Source organism: Numida meleagris, chromosome 2 (genome assembly GCF_002078875.1).
Source record: "Numida meleagris isolate 19003 breed g44 Domestic line chromosome 2, NumMel1.0, whole genome shotgun sequence".
Taxonomy (NCBI): domain Eukaryota; kingdom Metazoa; phylum Chordata; class Aves; order Galliformes; family Numididae; genus Numida; species Numida meleagris.
The window spans coordinates 64333474-64350239 of NC_034410.1; the positions used below are offsets into that span (position 1 = coordinate 64333474).

The 16766-nt window shown below is 46.7% G+C and overlaps 1 protein-coding gene across 1 annotated transcript; it reads left to right on the forward strand.

The window, feature by feature from the left end:
* Positions 530–13504, forward strand: IRF4 (interferon regulatory factor 4). The gene is made up of 9 exons (XM_021388164.1): positions 530–654; positions 1467–1754; positions 2072–2258; positions 2766–2851; positions 3391–3532; positions 5213–5320; positions 6511–6864; positions 9975–10087; positions 11651–13504. The coding sequence occupies exons 2-9, from the start codon at positions 1551–1553 to the stop codon at positions 11792–11794; spliced, it is 1338 nt and encodes a 445-aa protein (XP_021243839.1). The 5' UTR covers positions 530–654; positions 1467–1550; the 3' UTR covers positions 11795–13504.

Here is a 16766-nt window from a genome sequence, read left to right on the forward strand (position 1 = left end):
GCTGGCAAGCGGATCACCCACCTCCCCGGGCCCAAGAAGGGCTCAAGAAGGGGTCATGATGGACTCAAGAAGGGGTCATGATGGGGTCAAGAAGGGGTCTCGTGGGGGAGAAGCCCGTGTGCTGGGGGATTCCACGGCTCCTGCCCCATCGGCCTCGGCCTCAGCTTCCACCCTGCACTGTCTGAGCCGGGCACAGTTGGGGTGCGGGCAGCGGTGGGTGGGGGGGTGGGAGCCGCCGGTCCCCGCGGCGCCGTCTGGGCCGTTTCAGGTGGGTGTCGCTGCCCGGCTCTGTTACAGTAAAGCCCGCCCGGCGAGCGCAGGTAGGAGTTTCCCCGTGCTATTTATGTCTACGTGTGTGTCTGCATCGATTAAAAAAAAACACGCGCGGACGCGCAGAGGGCGCCGGGCCGCTCCCCCCCGCCCCGCAGCGCGTGTTTACCAGCAATGGGCATGTGTCACTGCCTCAGATGTTTTCCAGCTCGCGAACTCCCCGCTCCCCTCCGCCGGCTCCACCTCCGGGCGGGGGCCCGCCTCCCCCCTCCCGGGCCCGGCACCCTCCATCATATAAAGAAACTTCCCGGGGCCGCCGGCCCAGTCGCGCTGCACCCGACGGAGTGCAGGCGCCGGCCGTGCCCGCTCCGGCGTCCGGCGCAGGTAAGCGGCACCGGGAGCCGCGGAGCCCGGCCCCGGCGGGCGTCCCCGCGCTCGGGCTGAGCCTGCGGAAGGGGTCTTCTGGGGGCTTTGCCCCAGGTTCCCCGGGGGCGTGAGCAGGGGAGCTGCCAGGGGAGGGATGGGGGACCGAGTTTGGTGTGCGGGGCGTGAGGGATACGGGGATGTGCGGCTCCCACTGCGGCGCGTTGGCGGGGGCTCCGAACGTCTGCCCGTGTGCGGAGGCGAAGGCTGCATTTAGGGGAGCCTCCAACCCAGGCTTTTGAGCAGAGGAGCACTTGATGCTGTCTGCGGACAAACTTTCTGCCCTGTGCGAAGCAGAGGTCTGAGTGTTACACTGTTGGGAGCAGCTGAGGGTGGATGTGTATGGGACATCGCGCGCTCGGATGTGCTTTGCTTAAGGGAGACTGTGAAAGCACCTTTGCCATTTCAGTGAAATGCCACATGAGTTGTAAAGGTGTGTGAAGCCCTCCGATTTGTGTGGGTCTGCCCTTGCATGTGTGCACTGCTATATGCGAATACGCTTTGTGATTTTAATTTTTTTTTTTACTTCTTGGTTATAAAGATTTAGTGGAACTTAAAGCAGGACAGAAGGTTATGCCTGAAGTCATTCGCACTAAACGTCTCAGCCACCCATGTGTGTTCATGCAAAGCAGCATTGCTGGGGCAGGGGTAACTCTGTCAAAGCCTGCAGCGTGGGGGGCTGCCTGGAGTGGGGAGCTGCTGGCACTCTGTGCTACCTTTCCCAGGCACTCGCAGCATCCTTTGACCCCTGGCTTTCCCTCTTCTGCCTGCAGCCCCCACAGAGCTGGTGCTCAGCCACGTGCAGTGCGGTGGGCTCAGCAACGTGCCCCTAACCCCGATCCCCTGACACAAGTGGCATGAACTTAGAGCCTGGCGAGTGCGGGATGAACTCGGTGAGCTGCGGCAACGGGAAGCTCCGCCAGTGGCTGATCGACCAGATAGACAGTGGCAAGTACCCAGGGCTGGTGTGGGAGAATGATGAGAAGAGCATCTTCCGCATCCCCTGGAAGCACGCTGGCAAGCAAGACTATAACCGCGAGGAGGATGCTGCCCTCTTCAAGGTAGGGCGGCTGGGCTGCCCGCCCTTTCCCCTTTCCTTGTGCCTGCTGAGCTATTTTCCTGCCTTGCCCTGCTGCTTTTTTCTTTCCATAAACCTATAGAGTAATTAAAGTTGGAAAAAACCACTAAGGTCATCTAGTCCAAATGTCAACCCATCACCACCATGCCCACTGAACTATGCTATAGGGAGTAAATTCATGCGCATGTAAGCACAGGCGTATATCATGTTTCAAGCATTGTGAGCTTGTACCTTGTAGCTGATTTATTTATTTTTTTCTTTTTTTTCCCTTGCTCTTTTGATTACCTGAAATATTTCCAGGCTTGGGCTCTTTTTAAAGGGAAGTTCAGAGAAGGCATTGATAAACCAGATCCCCCTACCTGGAAGACCAGATTGAGGTGTGCTTTGAACAAGAGCAACGACTTTGAAGAGCTGGTGGAGAGAAGCCAGCTGGACATCTCAGATCCCTATAAAGTGTACAGAATAGTGCCAGAAGGAGCTAAAAAAGGTAAAACATCTCAAGTTCCTCATGTAACATAGTGTGAATGTCTGTCTTATTGTAAGCACACAAGGACTGAAGCGTGCTTTCCTGGAATGGCCATGCAGTCTTTGCAGGGGTAGGAGCCCAAGTGCAGAGGTCAAGTACATCTCATTCTGACTGACAGGCAAAAACACCCTGGAAAAAAAAGAGGGAGTAGTAGTAGTAGTAGTAGAGGGAGTAGAGGGAGGAGCAGAAGTGCTCTAAGCTGTGTAACCACTGGGCTGGGGATGCCCAGCCTGTGACTGCTGGCTTACAGCATCCGCAGGCAGTCCCAGAGCAGGCAGGGCGCCCAAGGCAGGGGTACAGCAAGGTGTTAGAGGACACCGGTGTGTGGCAGTGCTCTGGGGCTTTTGGCCTGTCAGGGGGTGTTGGGTGTCCTCCCCCTCGTGGGTGCTGCTGAGCGTGTCGTCCTGAGGACAGGTTGCCCTCAGATGTGGTTGACATCATTTATTTCCATTCCTCTGATGAACATAGGTGCAAAACAGACCAGCTTGGAGGAGCAGCCATTGATGAACCATCCCTTCTCAATCCCGTCTCCTTATACCTCACTACCATCCCAGGTATGACATCGATTGTGCGTTCAGTGCTTGTGCACTGCAGTATGTCCTTCCTCGCTGGCATAGCTTTCTTGAGTTCTTTCTGGGAAGAGAAAAAAATGCTTTATTAAGAAAACAGATATTGGGAAGCAACTTTTCTTATGTCATATGAAGCCACAGGGCAGTTGATTTCTTCTGGTGTTGTTTATCCTTGAGTAATTGCTCTCTTCTCTTTGGCGATAGCTATTAGTGTACTGCCATCCTCTTGGAGCCAGAAAGTAAGCACCTGATGAAGCATTGCTGTTCTGAGCAGACGTTTACCAGCAATGCTTTGACTGCCTTTTGTTATTCCACCCAGCTGGTTATTTACACCAGTGGTGAGAAGTTCATTTGAAAGTCCCATTGGTGGTGGTGGCAAAGTGCCATTCATGTAGGCTGGGCAGTGCTTAGACCTCCACGAGCTTTGGCAGGGCAAATAATGCCAGGGAGCTGAAAGCTGATGCAATGCACAGCATCGGTTCTGACAGCTAGCAGGTAAAAGAATATCTCATTACATTGAATAGGTACCCAACTACATGGTGCCCCATGAGCGCAACTGGAGAGAATTTGCCCCGGAACAGCCGCATCCCGATATTCCCTACCAGTGTGCCAGCGTCCCCTTCCCAGCTCGTGGTCATCACTGGCAAGGGCCCGGCTGTGAGAATGGTAAGAGGGTCATCCCATCCGGGGCTGGTGGCTGAGGCTGGTAAAAGGAGAGGGCGTGTGGCCACCCACAAGAACTGCAGGGTTCACCTTAGCTATTCATGGCTTTCACTGGTGGACCTCACTCACCCCAGTCCTGACTACACAGACCTTAGAGCTCTGCTCACAAACCAACCCTCAGAAGTCTCAAGCTGTCTTGAAAGCCCTGAGCAATAAGAAGGGAACAAACCTCCCAGCCCCAAATGGGAACGTGTGTTCATTAGCTTTGCTTTCTGATTTTGGGACTTCTGAGGCACACACAAGCGAGACTTTTCCCTCCAGCCTGGTGGGTTAGAATGGTGTTATTCTCCCAAGAGGGCAGCTGAAGTTATTACTTTCTCTACAGGATGACTTGTCATAGATTGAGTATCTCTTGGGGCTGGCACAGCAGAAATGGAATAAAGAGACATTCCCTTCCCCAGAGATCTTACAGTTTGAGCCCAGTACAATCATAGCTTTCCAAGCACTGCATAGAATCACAGAATGGCTTATGTTGGAAGGGACCTTAAAGATCATCCCATTCCAGCCCCTCTGAAATGAGCAAAAATGTCAACACTAACGTCTAAAAAACATAAGAGGATAAAACATAGGAGAAAGGGAACCATGTGTCATAGGATCTTGCAGGACAACTCACCTCAAGTAAATGGGCATTTGCTTCATGAGGAGAAAGAGATGGTGCAGTGGGATGGGAAGCAAGGAGAGACTTGAGAAAGCGGATACTGAGTGTTCAGAGAACACTTCTCTGGGTGTTTTTGTACAGAGAAATAGAGTTCTTATTCTCTGGGTCTGCTGAAGAGAAAATGCTTGATGCAGTGCAGCTTTTGCTGCTAGTATACTGGATTTATTAAGAAGAATTGTTTGCTTTTAGCTGAGCTACTTGCTAATAAAAGTAGACCCGTTGGCTGCATGAGCAGTGCCCTGCAGTACATTCCATGCAGCGGTTGGGCACACGCTGGGACACTTTGCTGGTGTTGGTGACAGTTGTTGGTGGCTTGTCCTGGGTTTTCCACTGAGCTCTAGGACTTGTCAGGAGGTGCGGTGCTTTGCATATGCATTGCTCCAGCTCCTGGTCATGGTGGGTCCTGCTGCTGGGAAGGGCACTTGCTTCAACACAGAGGGACCTTTACTGACAGTAAGAAACAGGAAAATACTGATTGCTTATGTGATAATTTGTGTACTGATAGGTGTCTCTTGGGCTAATAGTAGTCCTGGTAATACAATTCCAATAATCTCCTGCTGCACAGTTTTCTTTACCTGCTTCTATAGCAGTGCTGATTCCAGCTTATTATTATACCTGTCTCAAGTAAAATTCCTTAGGCTGAATGGATTGTTTTTTTGCAGACAACTTTTAAGAGCACTGTAGTCTCGTTAAAAATGTAAGTTATTTCTATAATAGAATAACATTATTGTGAGAGGGAGTATTTCACACAGACCCAGATAAAAATGCAGTCCAGATAACATCTTGAGTGCTTGTAGTTAGCATATTTGAAAAATGGGAAACAAAACTGTTTTATGAAGGAGAGGAGAGAGAGAGAGACCTCCCGGTGGGGCCCAGAAAAACTCAATTTTGCATATCTTTAGCCTCTGCCCAAGCTTTTCTCTTAGGATTTAGGTAGCTATCACTGACTTTTGTTTGTGAAACAGGTTGTCAGGTGACAGGAACCTTTTATGCTTGTGCCCCTCCCGAGTCCCAGACTCCTGGCATCCCGATTGAGCCAAGCATAAGGTCTGGTGAAGCCCTCGCCCTGTCAGGTAAGGTCTGCAGCCCCTTGGGGTTACTACAAGAGACTCCTGCTTCTGGCTTGCCCTGGTTGTGTTTCTCCTTTCTGATGAAAAGGAAAGAAATGGGGGGGAAAAAAAAAAGAAATCTTTTTTTAGTGAATGAATCTGTTGCATGGGCTTAAACTTCAGTTTGCCAGGATATTGAAACACTTGTTGCCTGAACTTCAAGGGACCTAGCGGTGGTAGTCTGAGTAAGTGGAAAGCTTTTCTGGCTCTTGGTTTTAGTGCTGGGTAGTGTTGATCCACCAAGGGTGTCTGGAGATGCTGAGGGTCAGTGATGTTCAGCTCACTTTTTTATTTGAGAGGAGCCCCACGTTACGTGGGTGCTGTGCTCCTGCTGGAGCCACCTGGCTTGGCTCTGTTTCATTATTTGTGGTAAATAAAGGCGTTTGGGAAAGAAGAAGGGAATGATCTCAGTCAGCCAGCTCTGCAGACATCCAGCTGCCAGGGGAAGTCTGAATAACTCTGGGAAAAGGTGCGGGAATGTGCTTGTCACAGAAATAGCAAATAAACCTACAGCAGGATGCCCAGCAGGTTTCTTCATTCTTCTGAATGAGGGTCTGTGTGTCTATATGTGCATATGTGTGTATACAGATGTGTATATATACACACATATTCAGAGCTGTGTGAGTGCCAGGCTGACCAAATTGTCATTTAAAAGGAAGCTTTGGGAACTCAGGTAGAGCTGTGCAGTGCTTGTACCAGCAGCTGCTTCTCTTCAGGCAGCCAAGTGCAGGTTTGCAGGTCCCCTGTGCAGAAGCCCCTGTTATGCAGAATCTGGGGAGAAACACAGCTACTTCCTGATTATATCTGAGGAAGTCTGCTGAGCCACTGTGTTTAACTGTGACATGAGCTTGGAAAACGTGACAACAACTTTTTTTTTTGTGCCAGCTTTCCCTGCTAAACAGAAATGTGAAGTTTGCTGGGCATTAGTTCCTACCAAATTCTCAGAAAGAATTAGAAACCATTAATGTTGCTGCGTCCCATATTCTTTTTATGATTTTTGTTAATGCCAGCCTGCCTTCTGGGTGGTGATGGCTGCCCCTGGCACAGAGGCTCCGAAATCTCATGCAGATACGTCTCTTGGGCTTAACACATTTGCAACGTAAAATATTTGTGCGAATATACCATAGTCATCCTCTTTATTTTTCTTCTTGTAGATTGTCGGCTCCACATCTGCTTATATTACCGCGAGATACTGGTAAAGGAGGTGACAACTACTAGCCCTGAAGGCTGTAGGATATCCCAGGGCCAAAGTTATGAGGTTAGCAGCCTGGAACAAGTCATCTTCCCTTATCCAGAGGATAATGGCCAGAGGAAGAACATAGAAAAGCTGCTGAGCCACTTGGAGCGAGGAGTAATACTGTGGATGGCACCCGATGGCCTCTATGCTAAGAGACTTTGTCAAAGTAGAATCTACTGGGATGGGCCCCTGGCTCTCTGCAGTGACCGACCCAACAAGCTGGAGCGGGATCAGACATGCAAGCTCTTTGATACTCAGCAGTTTTTAGCAGGTAATTCCCTCTGTGGCTTTGGTATAACTTCTGAAAAGGTAACCTGGTCACTCTCCATGTCTGCTTTGTGGGAGTGTTCTTTCTATGATAGCAATTGCCCCTCACTGCTCCTTCCAAGGAAACGCAGCCAGGGAGCAGTTGCCCTTTGAGCAGTCTTGTCTAGTTCTGCTCTGTGTACAGTCAGTGTCCCTGCATAAATGGGCAGGAGTGACAGCCAAACCATACCTTTCTTAATGAAGCATGGGGAGACACCTAACAAAATCATCTTCCCAAATGCTGGGTGGCTGAGGAAGGTGGATTCTGGCCTTGGATCTGCTTTGGTAAGTCCAGGGCAGCTCTGTGATTTACAGTCATCCTCCTCTCAACTTAACTCAGAGCGAGCCTGAAATGTGTCTCAGAGCATTCCAATATCAGCATGAATTCCAGCAGAAGGCCTTCTTTTCTGCCTGGATCCAGCACCAATTGATGGGGCCAACTGCACGTGTTGGGACTGGGCTTTCTTCTTACAGCCTGCGGAGCATGGCCCCACGTTGAAGCACTTCTGAGCATGTAGAGCTGCCCACTCAGAGAAACTGGGTGGGAGCCAGGCCTTGCCTGTCCATCAAAGGACAGCTTGGGCAGTGGGAGTGCATGCAGCCCCTGGTTTGAGGTGTATGACATGGCGGTGTGTGAACTGCCTGGCTGCCCATTAGAACAGGGCATCAGTGCTAATAGGAGTCTCTTAGAGGAATAATGTTTTGCAATTTTTTTTTAAACTCCCAAAACCTAAACCAGCAGTTTTAGCACACTTCCTGTTTCCAGGCTGATCCATTGTCCTAGCAAAATGGCCAAGCAAGAAATGCATCTAATGAAAGAAATCTCATGGATATGAAAAATGACAGTTAGAAAGGGGAATTTGAGGTTAGGGCACTGGCTTGAGCTTCAATCACATGCTAATTTAAAGACTCAATTCTGCCTGTGATGATGGTTTTGGAAATCCCTTTCCCTTTTCTCAGAAGGTTTTTTAGATGTACTCTGGGTTTGTCCAAACGGTTGACAGTACCTCTCTTTTTAGAAGCCTAACCCCAAAGAGAAGCTTAAACAATAGCTATTTTTCCCCCCTCCTAAACTACTTATGCAGTAAAGCCTGTGCAGGCCCAAGGATGTGGTTGTAGCCATAGTCTGCGGTGTGTGCAAAATAAGCTTTTGCATGTGTTGATGCTCAGCTAGGTTTGATAGTGACTTGTCATGGACACACGACATCTGCAAGTCAATTGAAAATATCAAGGTCCCAGACTGCAGGCAAGCTTGGGCTTTCCTTTATTAGGAAATTCAGCCTTCCTTGGGAAGAGATGCAGGAGACCTCTGCCAGGAGTGGAAGAACTGGACAGCAGAGAAAGGGGCAGAAGCAGAACTGCTGTGGACCACAAACATTAGGATCCTGTTGAGGAGCTGGATCCTGCAAGCAAACTGCTGCCTGCCTTGAGAGTCCTACAGCAGCAATAACTCAGAAAACAAGTGGATGGTCTCTGGGGAGCGCTGCATAATAGATGCAGTAAACTGGGTGGGCAGAAAGTAGGAGGATACAGAAAGAGAACTGGGAGCATGGCGATGACAGCTGCAGGAGCACTGGCATGGCAGAAGGATGGGAAGCTGGAGGTAGAGTAAAAGGATGTGAGGGATAGTCTAAAGAGGAGTGTGGGGACGCTGCAGTGCAGGGAAGCACGTGGACATGGATAGAGAGCAAGTGGAGAGCTCTGGAGAAGGAAAAGGCTGACCTCCATTGTCCTTCTGGTAGGAAAGAAAGGACTTTCTTCTCCGGGTCCATGCCAAGGACTGCTGTGTAGCACTCTCACAGATTAACAGGATTTGGAGAATTGCTGAGTAAAATGAGAGGAAGAGAAAGATGGGAGAAGTTCTCCATTAGCAGCATTGTGCTGCTTGGGCCATTGGTCCTACCCTGTCCTACCCTCTCTTGAGGAAAGCAGGATCACATGGATCTCTGTTCTCTCTTTGCATAACGCTCCAAAGTTCACAGCACTTTCAGGGTTTTTGCTGTGTTTTAAGTGAACTGCCCATGGTCTTATTCCTGTAGCTGATCCTCCCAGTAAGACCAGTATGTCCAACTGGGGAACTATTGTGGCAACTGCTGGATTCATACTTTGGTCTGAAAAGCTTGCAGTTAGAGTAGCAGGTATGTATTGTAAGAGAAGGTGCATTTGTCATGCCAAGTTCAAAGACTCTCCTTCCCCTGTATAGCAGGGAGCACTTCTTCATAAGGCATGGGTTTTTAACCTTATTTGCCTTTGCAACTTTTCTACAAAAAGCATAAAGAAAACTATAAATTAAAATGGTCTCTTTATCAATCAGTTATGTAGTAATACTTTACAAAATGAAGTCTTTAAGGAGGATTTTGTATTAGATGCAATTTTCTATACTGTGGAAGGAAATACAGTCTCTAAAACACAAAGTGGTGATTTTGATCTTTCTCATAAAAGCCTCCCCACCTATCTTTTACTGGGGACACTTTAACTGTTGGTGTAATGATATAATTTGTCTTTCTCCTTAGTGCAAGGTGTGGATTAGTGAAGAGAGTATAGGCACACAGAAGACACAGTCTTTTTTGCCAGTTTTGGTGCAGGGCTTAAATAAGGTCCTTCATCTTCTCATACCTTCCTTTCCCCCACTAGGAGCAGTGGTGGCAGTGGCTCCATGACAGTGTCTAGCTGAGTCTGAGTTTGTGCCTTGCAGTACTTTGGCTCTACAAAGCCACTGGTTTCAGTGCTACTTTTGAGTGTGCTCTTGAGTGGGCCAGGGCTACTGCTGGCACCTGCTCCACGAGGTTCTGCCAAATAAAGGCCAAATAAAAATAAAAATATTTATTGGAAGACGTCCTGGTTTGTGCATATGAAATTATTTACGAGGCAAGGCAAACAGGGAAGTTGCAGTGTTATCACCAGCTTCCCCGATCTGCTGAAAAGTCTCCAAACTCCTTACCCCTTGTCTTTCTCTTCACTTCTCTCATCCTCTCCTTGGAGTTACTTTACCTTCTCTCACTGTGCTCCAGGGTCCTCCATTTGGAGCTCAGACACCCACAAAGACTTTCTTAACAGCTCTTCCTCTCTTCCCAGAGCTTCAAGCCTTTGCTCATCATGGACGTCCACTTCCAAGGTACCAGGTTGCTCTGTGCTTTGGGGAGGAATTTCCAGATCCACAGAGGCAGCGGAAGCTAATTACAGCCCATGTAAGTACGACTTCTCCTTTTGCTAAATGAAACATATTCTCTGGAGGATACGAAATCTACCAGTCAAACTTTTCTGCTGTGAGGGAGGTGACAATTTCATGATAATGTAGCATCACTGAGTCTGAGGTTGAGTTCCCAGATCTGCCAGGGACTGACTGGTGGCCCTCAGTAGATCAGAGTACCCAGTGTTCCCCCTCTGTAAAGCATTTATCCCCAGTGATCTCTTTTACAAAGCCCATCAGGACCTACAAGGTACCCTAGAAGAGCTGGGCAGTGTTGTCATTGCTGGCCCCATGGCACAATACCTTGGGCTGCCAAGCCAGTGCAGAACACAGTGCTTTCAGCTAAAGGTGCTCCAGAGGCCAAGCCTACATTTCAGAGACCTTAGCCTTTGGAGTGATGCAGGGACTGCCCATGCAACTCCAGTGTTAGGGTAGCTGGCAAGCTCACAAGCTGGCTGACCACAGTTCATGCACACTCAAAGCTAGTGTTTCAGGAAGCTATCTGAGAGAGGGTGCTGACAGAGACTGAGACCAGGTACTTTCTAAATTGACTGTATTGGCCCATAAAACCACAAGAGAGGTGATAATCCACACGCTAGTGTTAGGGTATAACTTATTGCTTCACCGGGTAGATAGCTGGTGTCTGTTTTAATTTTTCAAAAGCCACCAGGGTAACATAGGACCCAAGCCAACTTTTGCTTGGGCCTTCCTGGTTGCTCCTTAACCAGCTCAACTTCCCAGGCTGTCCCAGCTCATGAAACTGCTCTCTGGCAGGGTTCCCTGCTGGCTCTGTCCCTTTCTGCAGGTAGGACCTGCAGCAAGTGTATGCTTCCACCCAAATGGTGCCTCTGTCTCAATGCACAGGGGCTGTAGAGAGGAACCCGGCCGCATTGAGTAAGGAGAGCTTCAGGTTTTAGTGCTTAGTGTGCAACTTAAATATTTGCAGCTAGTGCCCAAAGGCCTGGTGAAGAGCAGTGGTTTCTAAGCAGATAGAAGTGAAGGCAGTGTTAAGTCATACACATACTTCTTGGTGGTGAGCAGTGGCTGAAGAGATTCCTCAACAGAGCTTAAAGGAAAAGAAATAGAGTAACCTTGCTGTTGGATTGAAGACTAAATTAAAAGGTAGTTATTTTGTGGCATGCCTAGGCGTATCTGAACATTTCAGTTTACGAACTCAAAGTTCTTGAGAACGAAGATAAGACATGCAAAGTTCTGGGTATGCATTGAAACACATTGAGTGATCATAGACATGTCATATGTCACATCGCTCACACACGTGGGTGTAATTGCACGTACATCATCTGTGTCACCGATAACATGCCCCTCTAAACGAAGGCCAAGTAAATAAAGTGTGTGGTCAATTAGCAAAGCATTTGTCAGCAGAACAGGCGAGCCCTATCTTAAAGGAGAGATCAGTGAGAACACAGAAATTATTTTCCCCTTTTGGTAAGCAGAACTGTTTTGTCCTGCCCTGTTTTTAATTTAAAAACACTGTAAATAACTAAGATGAGGAATGTGAAATTTTGTCATACGTCTGATTAACGTTTTGTCTGTTCTTAAGGTTGAACCCATGTTTGCCAGGCAGCTGTATTACTTTGCGCAACAAAACAGTGGACATCTTCTGAGAGGCTATGATTTACCAGAACTCGTGACTAGTCCAGAGGATTATCACAGATCTATTCGCCATTCCTCTATTCAAGAATAAGATCCTCAGAATAAGTGTTTCTAAAGGCACTGTAAAGATTGTGCAGAGTGGAGGAGCTGATCTGGATAGCAATTTGGAGAGCCAAATCACAGCTGGATGTGTTCAGGGGACCAAGGGTTCAGTGATAGGAAAGTGAACTGGGACAACCATATTGTATGATACAAATGACGGGTCTTCAACGTTTGGATGCTACATCTCACATAAGTTCCACTGTTGCTGGGAATAACTCAAAACTGACGAAATGATTGCTGTTTACATTTGCTTAATGTTCTCCTTGTGTTGTGAGGACTGATTCTTACCGAAGACTTAAATCCAGAGTTTACACTGTTACATTTGCAGGGCTATTTATTTTGGATTGCCGATCTCAGGGAAGGTACATAGATTTGCGGTGTTCCCAGTTTGAAGCTGTAGCTACTGTAGATAGGTAGTGAATGTAGATGGTTTATTGAGAATAGCTATACATGTAAGTGGTTTTAAATTTAGACTGATAAGTGCGATACCTATATTCTTTAGAAGAATTTTAGAATTTTTTAAAAACAATGTAAATCTTCAGAGACATATTTTTTTAATACATGACTGACGTTTTTCCTTACAATGCCACTTTGCTGCCACTGTTAGTATTGGATTAGGCCCCTTGATAGCAGTTTCTAAGCTGTTGAGTTTGTGGTACTGTGTTATGACCATTTAACTCACCTTACCTGTGGATTAAAGTGAATTAACCACTATAATTCTAGAGTCCCAAAAAGCATATTTAAAAATAAATCACACTTTTTCTTACCATTGCAAGCTACTATGCATTATACGTATATGTCCATTAGAATTAAGTTGGCAGACATGGAAAATAGCGCAGGAGTAGTCCTGCTAGCCTTCGTTAATGTGACACACAGGAGGCAAGCTGAAGTGATCACCACTTCTGGTTTGCTCTGAGCTGAGCTCTGCTCTTGGTGTGCACTCACAGCTTCCTTCCATTGGTACTGAAATGAATATGAAGGGAGAGATTGAGGAGAGCAGAACCTGGCCTCCCAAACTAAGACAGTCAAGAAAATACTTGTTTGTTTTCGAAATCTTTACAAAGGTATGACTTCATGCAGTTTGCAGCCTTGCGTGCTAGGGTGCCATTACAGAGGTGAAGAGAAGGGGTCTGTTGAGTCTGTGTGGTAGTAAAACCTCGCTGTTACACTGGAGATCAGACTGTATGATCTCGCTGCTTCAGCTCAGAGTATAACCTCCCTGTGGTTAACATACGTACTTCACTTGAGTTTCTAAATGAAGAAGAAATAAATGGTACTTAGTCAGGCAGCAGACTTGTTTTCTAGGGACTTCTAACTTATACATCTTAAAGATGCATACTCTCTTGGGATATGTTATCCCCTTCCTGCTCCACAGTGCCAGACAGAATTAATGGATCATTTTTACTTTGTTACCTGAGATGTTTTTCCTGGCTTAAAGATTTTAATAGGGGAGACCTCTTCCGCAGATGTGAAAAGCACTGTTCTAGGTGACCTTTAGAGCTTCTGCATATGCTTCTGGTTTGAGCATACATTTTACTGGAATGGACTTTTGAGTTCAAACTGGACTGGTACGATACAATATAATACCTGATATTTTTCACTTTTTTTCCTAGTGGCCGTTGCTTCATATGCTCATCGCTTCAGCTCATGTCTTAGAATAAAGTCCTTATTCCCTACCAATTTGATTTGTATGTGTTGCTTTCAGTAGTGGGGCAAATCTAATGGGCTCAGTCCTGCACTGCTAACCTGGGCAACACTGCTGGATAACTCTATGGGGACCTGCATTTTCAGACAAAAGTGCAGGGAAAGGTCAAAAGGTAAGGATTTTTGTTCTGATGAAAAATGTGAGGGATATTAGCTCATGTCCCCTGCCTCAGCCCAGCATCCTGCGCTCAACTCAATAGAGTTTCACCACTGGGGTGAATTTCACAGGGCAGCTGTCATCCATCCACTGGAAATCAGGATCTCAAAGAAGTTTGTTGTGCGCACTAGCTTAGAGAAAAGTGTGGAAAATTATCCGTGAGGTGTCAGTTGGTGGGGAGCATCTTTATGTGGAGTCTACACATTGACTTGTTGAGTGTCAAGGTACATTATCATTCTTGGCTTTGGAGTGAGCTTTTAATTATTTTTCTTGAAGAGGCACAATTCAAAAGCAGCTGTGAAGAGGAAGGGAGAAGAATGCCATCTAACTCCTGGCCAAGCACAACTTGCTTAGCTTTTGTGCAGCCAGATCCAGGCGAAGGGCTTATTGTAAGCAAGCAGATGGGATTGGAGGGGGAGAGTGGAAGAAAAATCAGACTGTTGATTTATACCACAGATTATTTTGCCTGTGGGGACTTAAAGTTGTGTTTGACTTTTGGAACAGTCTTTTACAGTTCAAAATAACTAATGGATACGTAAAGTGGAAAAAAAAAAAGCAAACAAGACAAACCCTGAAAACATTTTCTCCTTTTAGTATCTTTCTACAGTCACTACGTGAAAACATTTGAAGTACTTCCTACTTCTGTTAACTTCTGTTTATAGTTTCTGAGGTCTACTTCCTTCCTGTTATGATTTCAGTGGTGTTACAAATGACATGCTTTACTCCTGTCAACGCCAAAGGCATAGCTGGTGTTTTTAACGATTTCAGTGTGCGATTTATCTCATTACTGGTTTCTCTTATTTTAATACTGCTCAAACTGTTTCTTGAAAGAGTTTCGTGCCAGAGTTCTGCAACTGAAGTACTTATCTTCAAAATTTGGTTCTGCTCAGTGGTTTTGCCTGCTACTGTAAACTCTATGAGCCTTAACAGGATTGTAAGTTAACCAGAAAGAGGAGATGTATTTTAAGCTGAAGTAGAGTGTAACGGGGTTTGTGGAAAAAACACAGGATTCACGTGAAAACCCCTGTGGCCTTTCAGGCGGACATATATGTGCTGTTTACATCAGCGTTTGTCAGCAACGTGGAGGTGGGGAAACACCACCTTCGCAGAGAGCTTTCAGGAAAAAGAAGCATTTTCTTGCACGCTGTCAGATCATTGTCTGTGAATATGTGTAGAGAGGCAAAGGGAGAGAGAGTACATTAAAAAAATGGGTGGGTAGTTTGAAACAATTGTAGTATCTCCTCTCCCATTCAGTTTTATACATTAAGTTCAACTGAACCTGGATAGTATGATTTGAAAAATTGTCACGGTATTTTTAAATCTGAATTCCCATCCCTGGAATAGTTCAATGCCAGGCTGAATGGGGCCCTGGATGATGTGATCTAGTAGGTGACAACCTTGCCTGTGGCAGGGGGTTGGAACCAAATGGTCTTTGAGGTCCTTAGAAATGAGAAGCTGCTGTGTCTCAAAGAAGTCTTAAGGGTTTCCTCTTTGGACATGAGGTTGGTTGGCTCTAAGGAGATGTCAGAACATTCCTGTGACTTGGAGCCAGTTGCAGTGGAGCTGGTGTGCAGGCTATTCACCAGCCAACAAGCATTTGCCTCTCAAGCCCATAGCCAGGTAGCTTTGAGCCCTCATGGGGTAGTTGCATCCACTCATCACGGTGCTATGGACACCCACTGCCTGAGGAATGCACAGTGCTCTGAGGCTCGAGTGTGCTGGAATGACAGTCAGGGTGGAGCTAACTGAGGTGTCCAAGAATAACAGCTCCTTTGCCTGTCTCCTATACTGGAGTTCTAGATAGACAAATGTGGTGGATGGGATCAGATGGTTTGCTGTAGAAGATGGGAACTTGTCCTTTAGGGAGTCAGCAAGAGGGGAGGATGATCATCTGCACTCCAACAGGGACTAAAGAAGGCCAGGTTCCTTGATTCTGGACTTGGATTTGGTTGTCTACTCTGCACTGATGGATTATGACCTGTATGCTGATGTCCAAGTGGCCCCACATGAGGTGGTTGTTCATGAAAAGGAAATAGTCAAGAAATGGCAGAGCCCTGTCCATTTATTTTTTTTTTTCAGCTCATAGATCTTAAATGTGAGTAGATTCACGCCCTGGAAAACAATGGAGATGAAATGCAGGGCTTCATTTTGCAAATGCATGTTTATTTTTTCTGCAGTGCTGGCACAATGCAACTGTCTCTCATGCCTCTGCAGGCCTGCTGGCACTGACAGTGCTACTGATGGAGACCAGGCTGCACGCTGGTCACTTCTCTGAAAATGGTCTTCCGGGCTCAGACTATCATTTCCTTCTCCCTTCAAAAAAGCAGATCCGACATTATACACAAATTTTGTCTCAAGCAAAGAATAAACAGATGCAGGTTATTTCTTCTGCATAAACCACAGGCAATGTTTGTCCTCCATATTCCTGGGAGGCAGTTTCATCTTTGACCCATGGGCTTACTCCATTTTGATTTCAAGACTGGCTTCTGCGTTCTTTCTCTGGAAAGGGCTGAAATCCAGAAATGTGTGGACACACTGGCCTGACTGTTCACCCTGGCTTTTAATCTTTTTTTCTGGCCAGGCAGAAATGACATCTGACAGCATCAATGAGACTCCTCTTATCGCTATCAGAAGAAGATGTCCTGTGAGGTTGCTTTTCAGCTTGGTGAGGAGCTTAGAGCAGGTCCTTGCACCTTAGCAGCAGAAATGTGCTTGCTAAGCCCTCTGTGCAATTAGTGCAATGTGTGTATCTACATGTGTGTCAAACATTTCATCAGATCCTCACCGTGTTGTCTGCCTTACTTTCTCACTTTCTTCAAGAAAAGATGTGTAAATCTGATTTGGGCAGTTTGAGGGATACCCTGACTTTTTCAGTTCTCCAGGATGCATACTCTCTGTCCTACTGGCTCTACTGAGCTGGAAATGCCATTAGAGCATCAGCAGAGGTAAAACAGTTTTGAGTTCTAAGTTCAACTTGAAAGTACTTGAAATTTTCTTGTCTCCAAAATGCATTAGCCTTTGTTCATTGGTAAGTCCTACTTTTTCTATCTAGGGACTGTTTACCCCATGTAGTCCTGTGCCTTCTCCTCGGGATTTGATA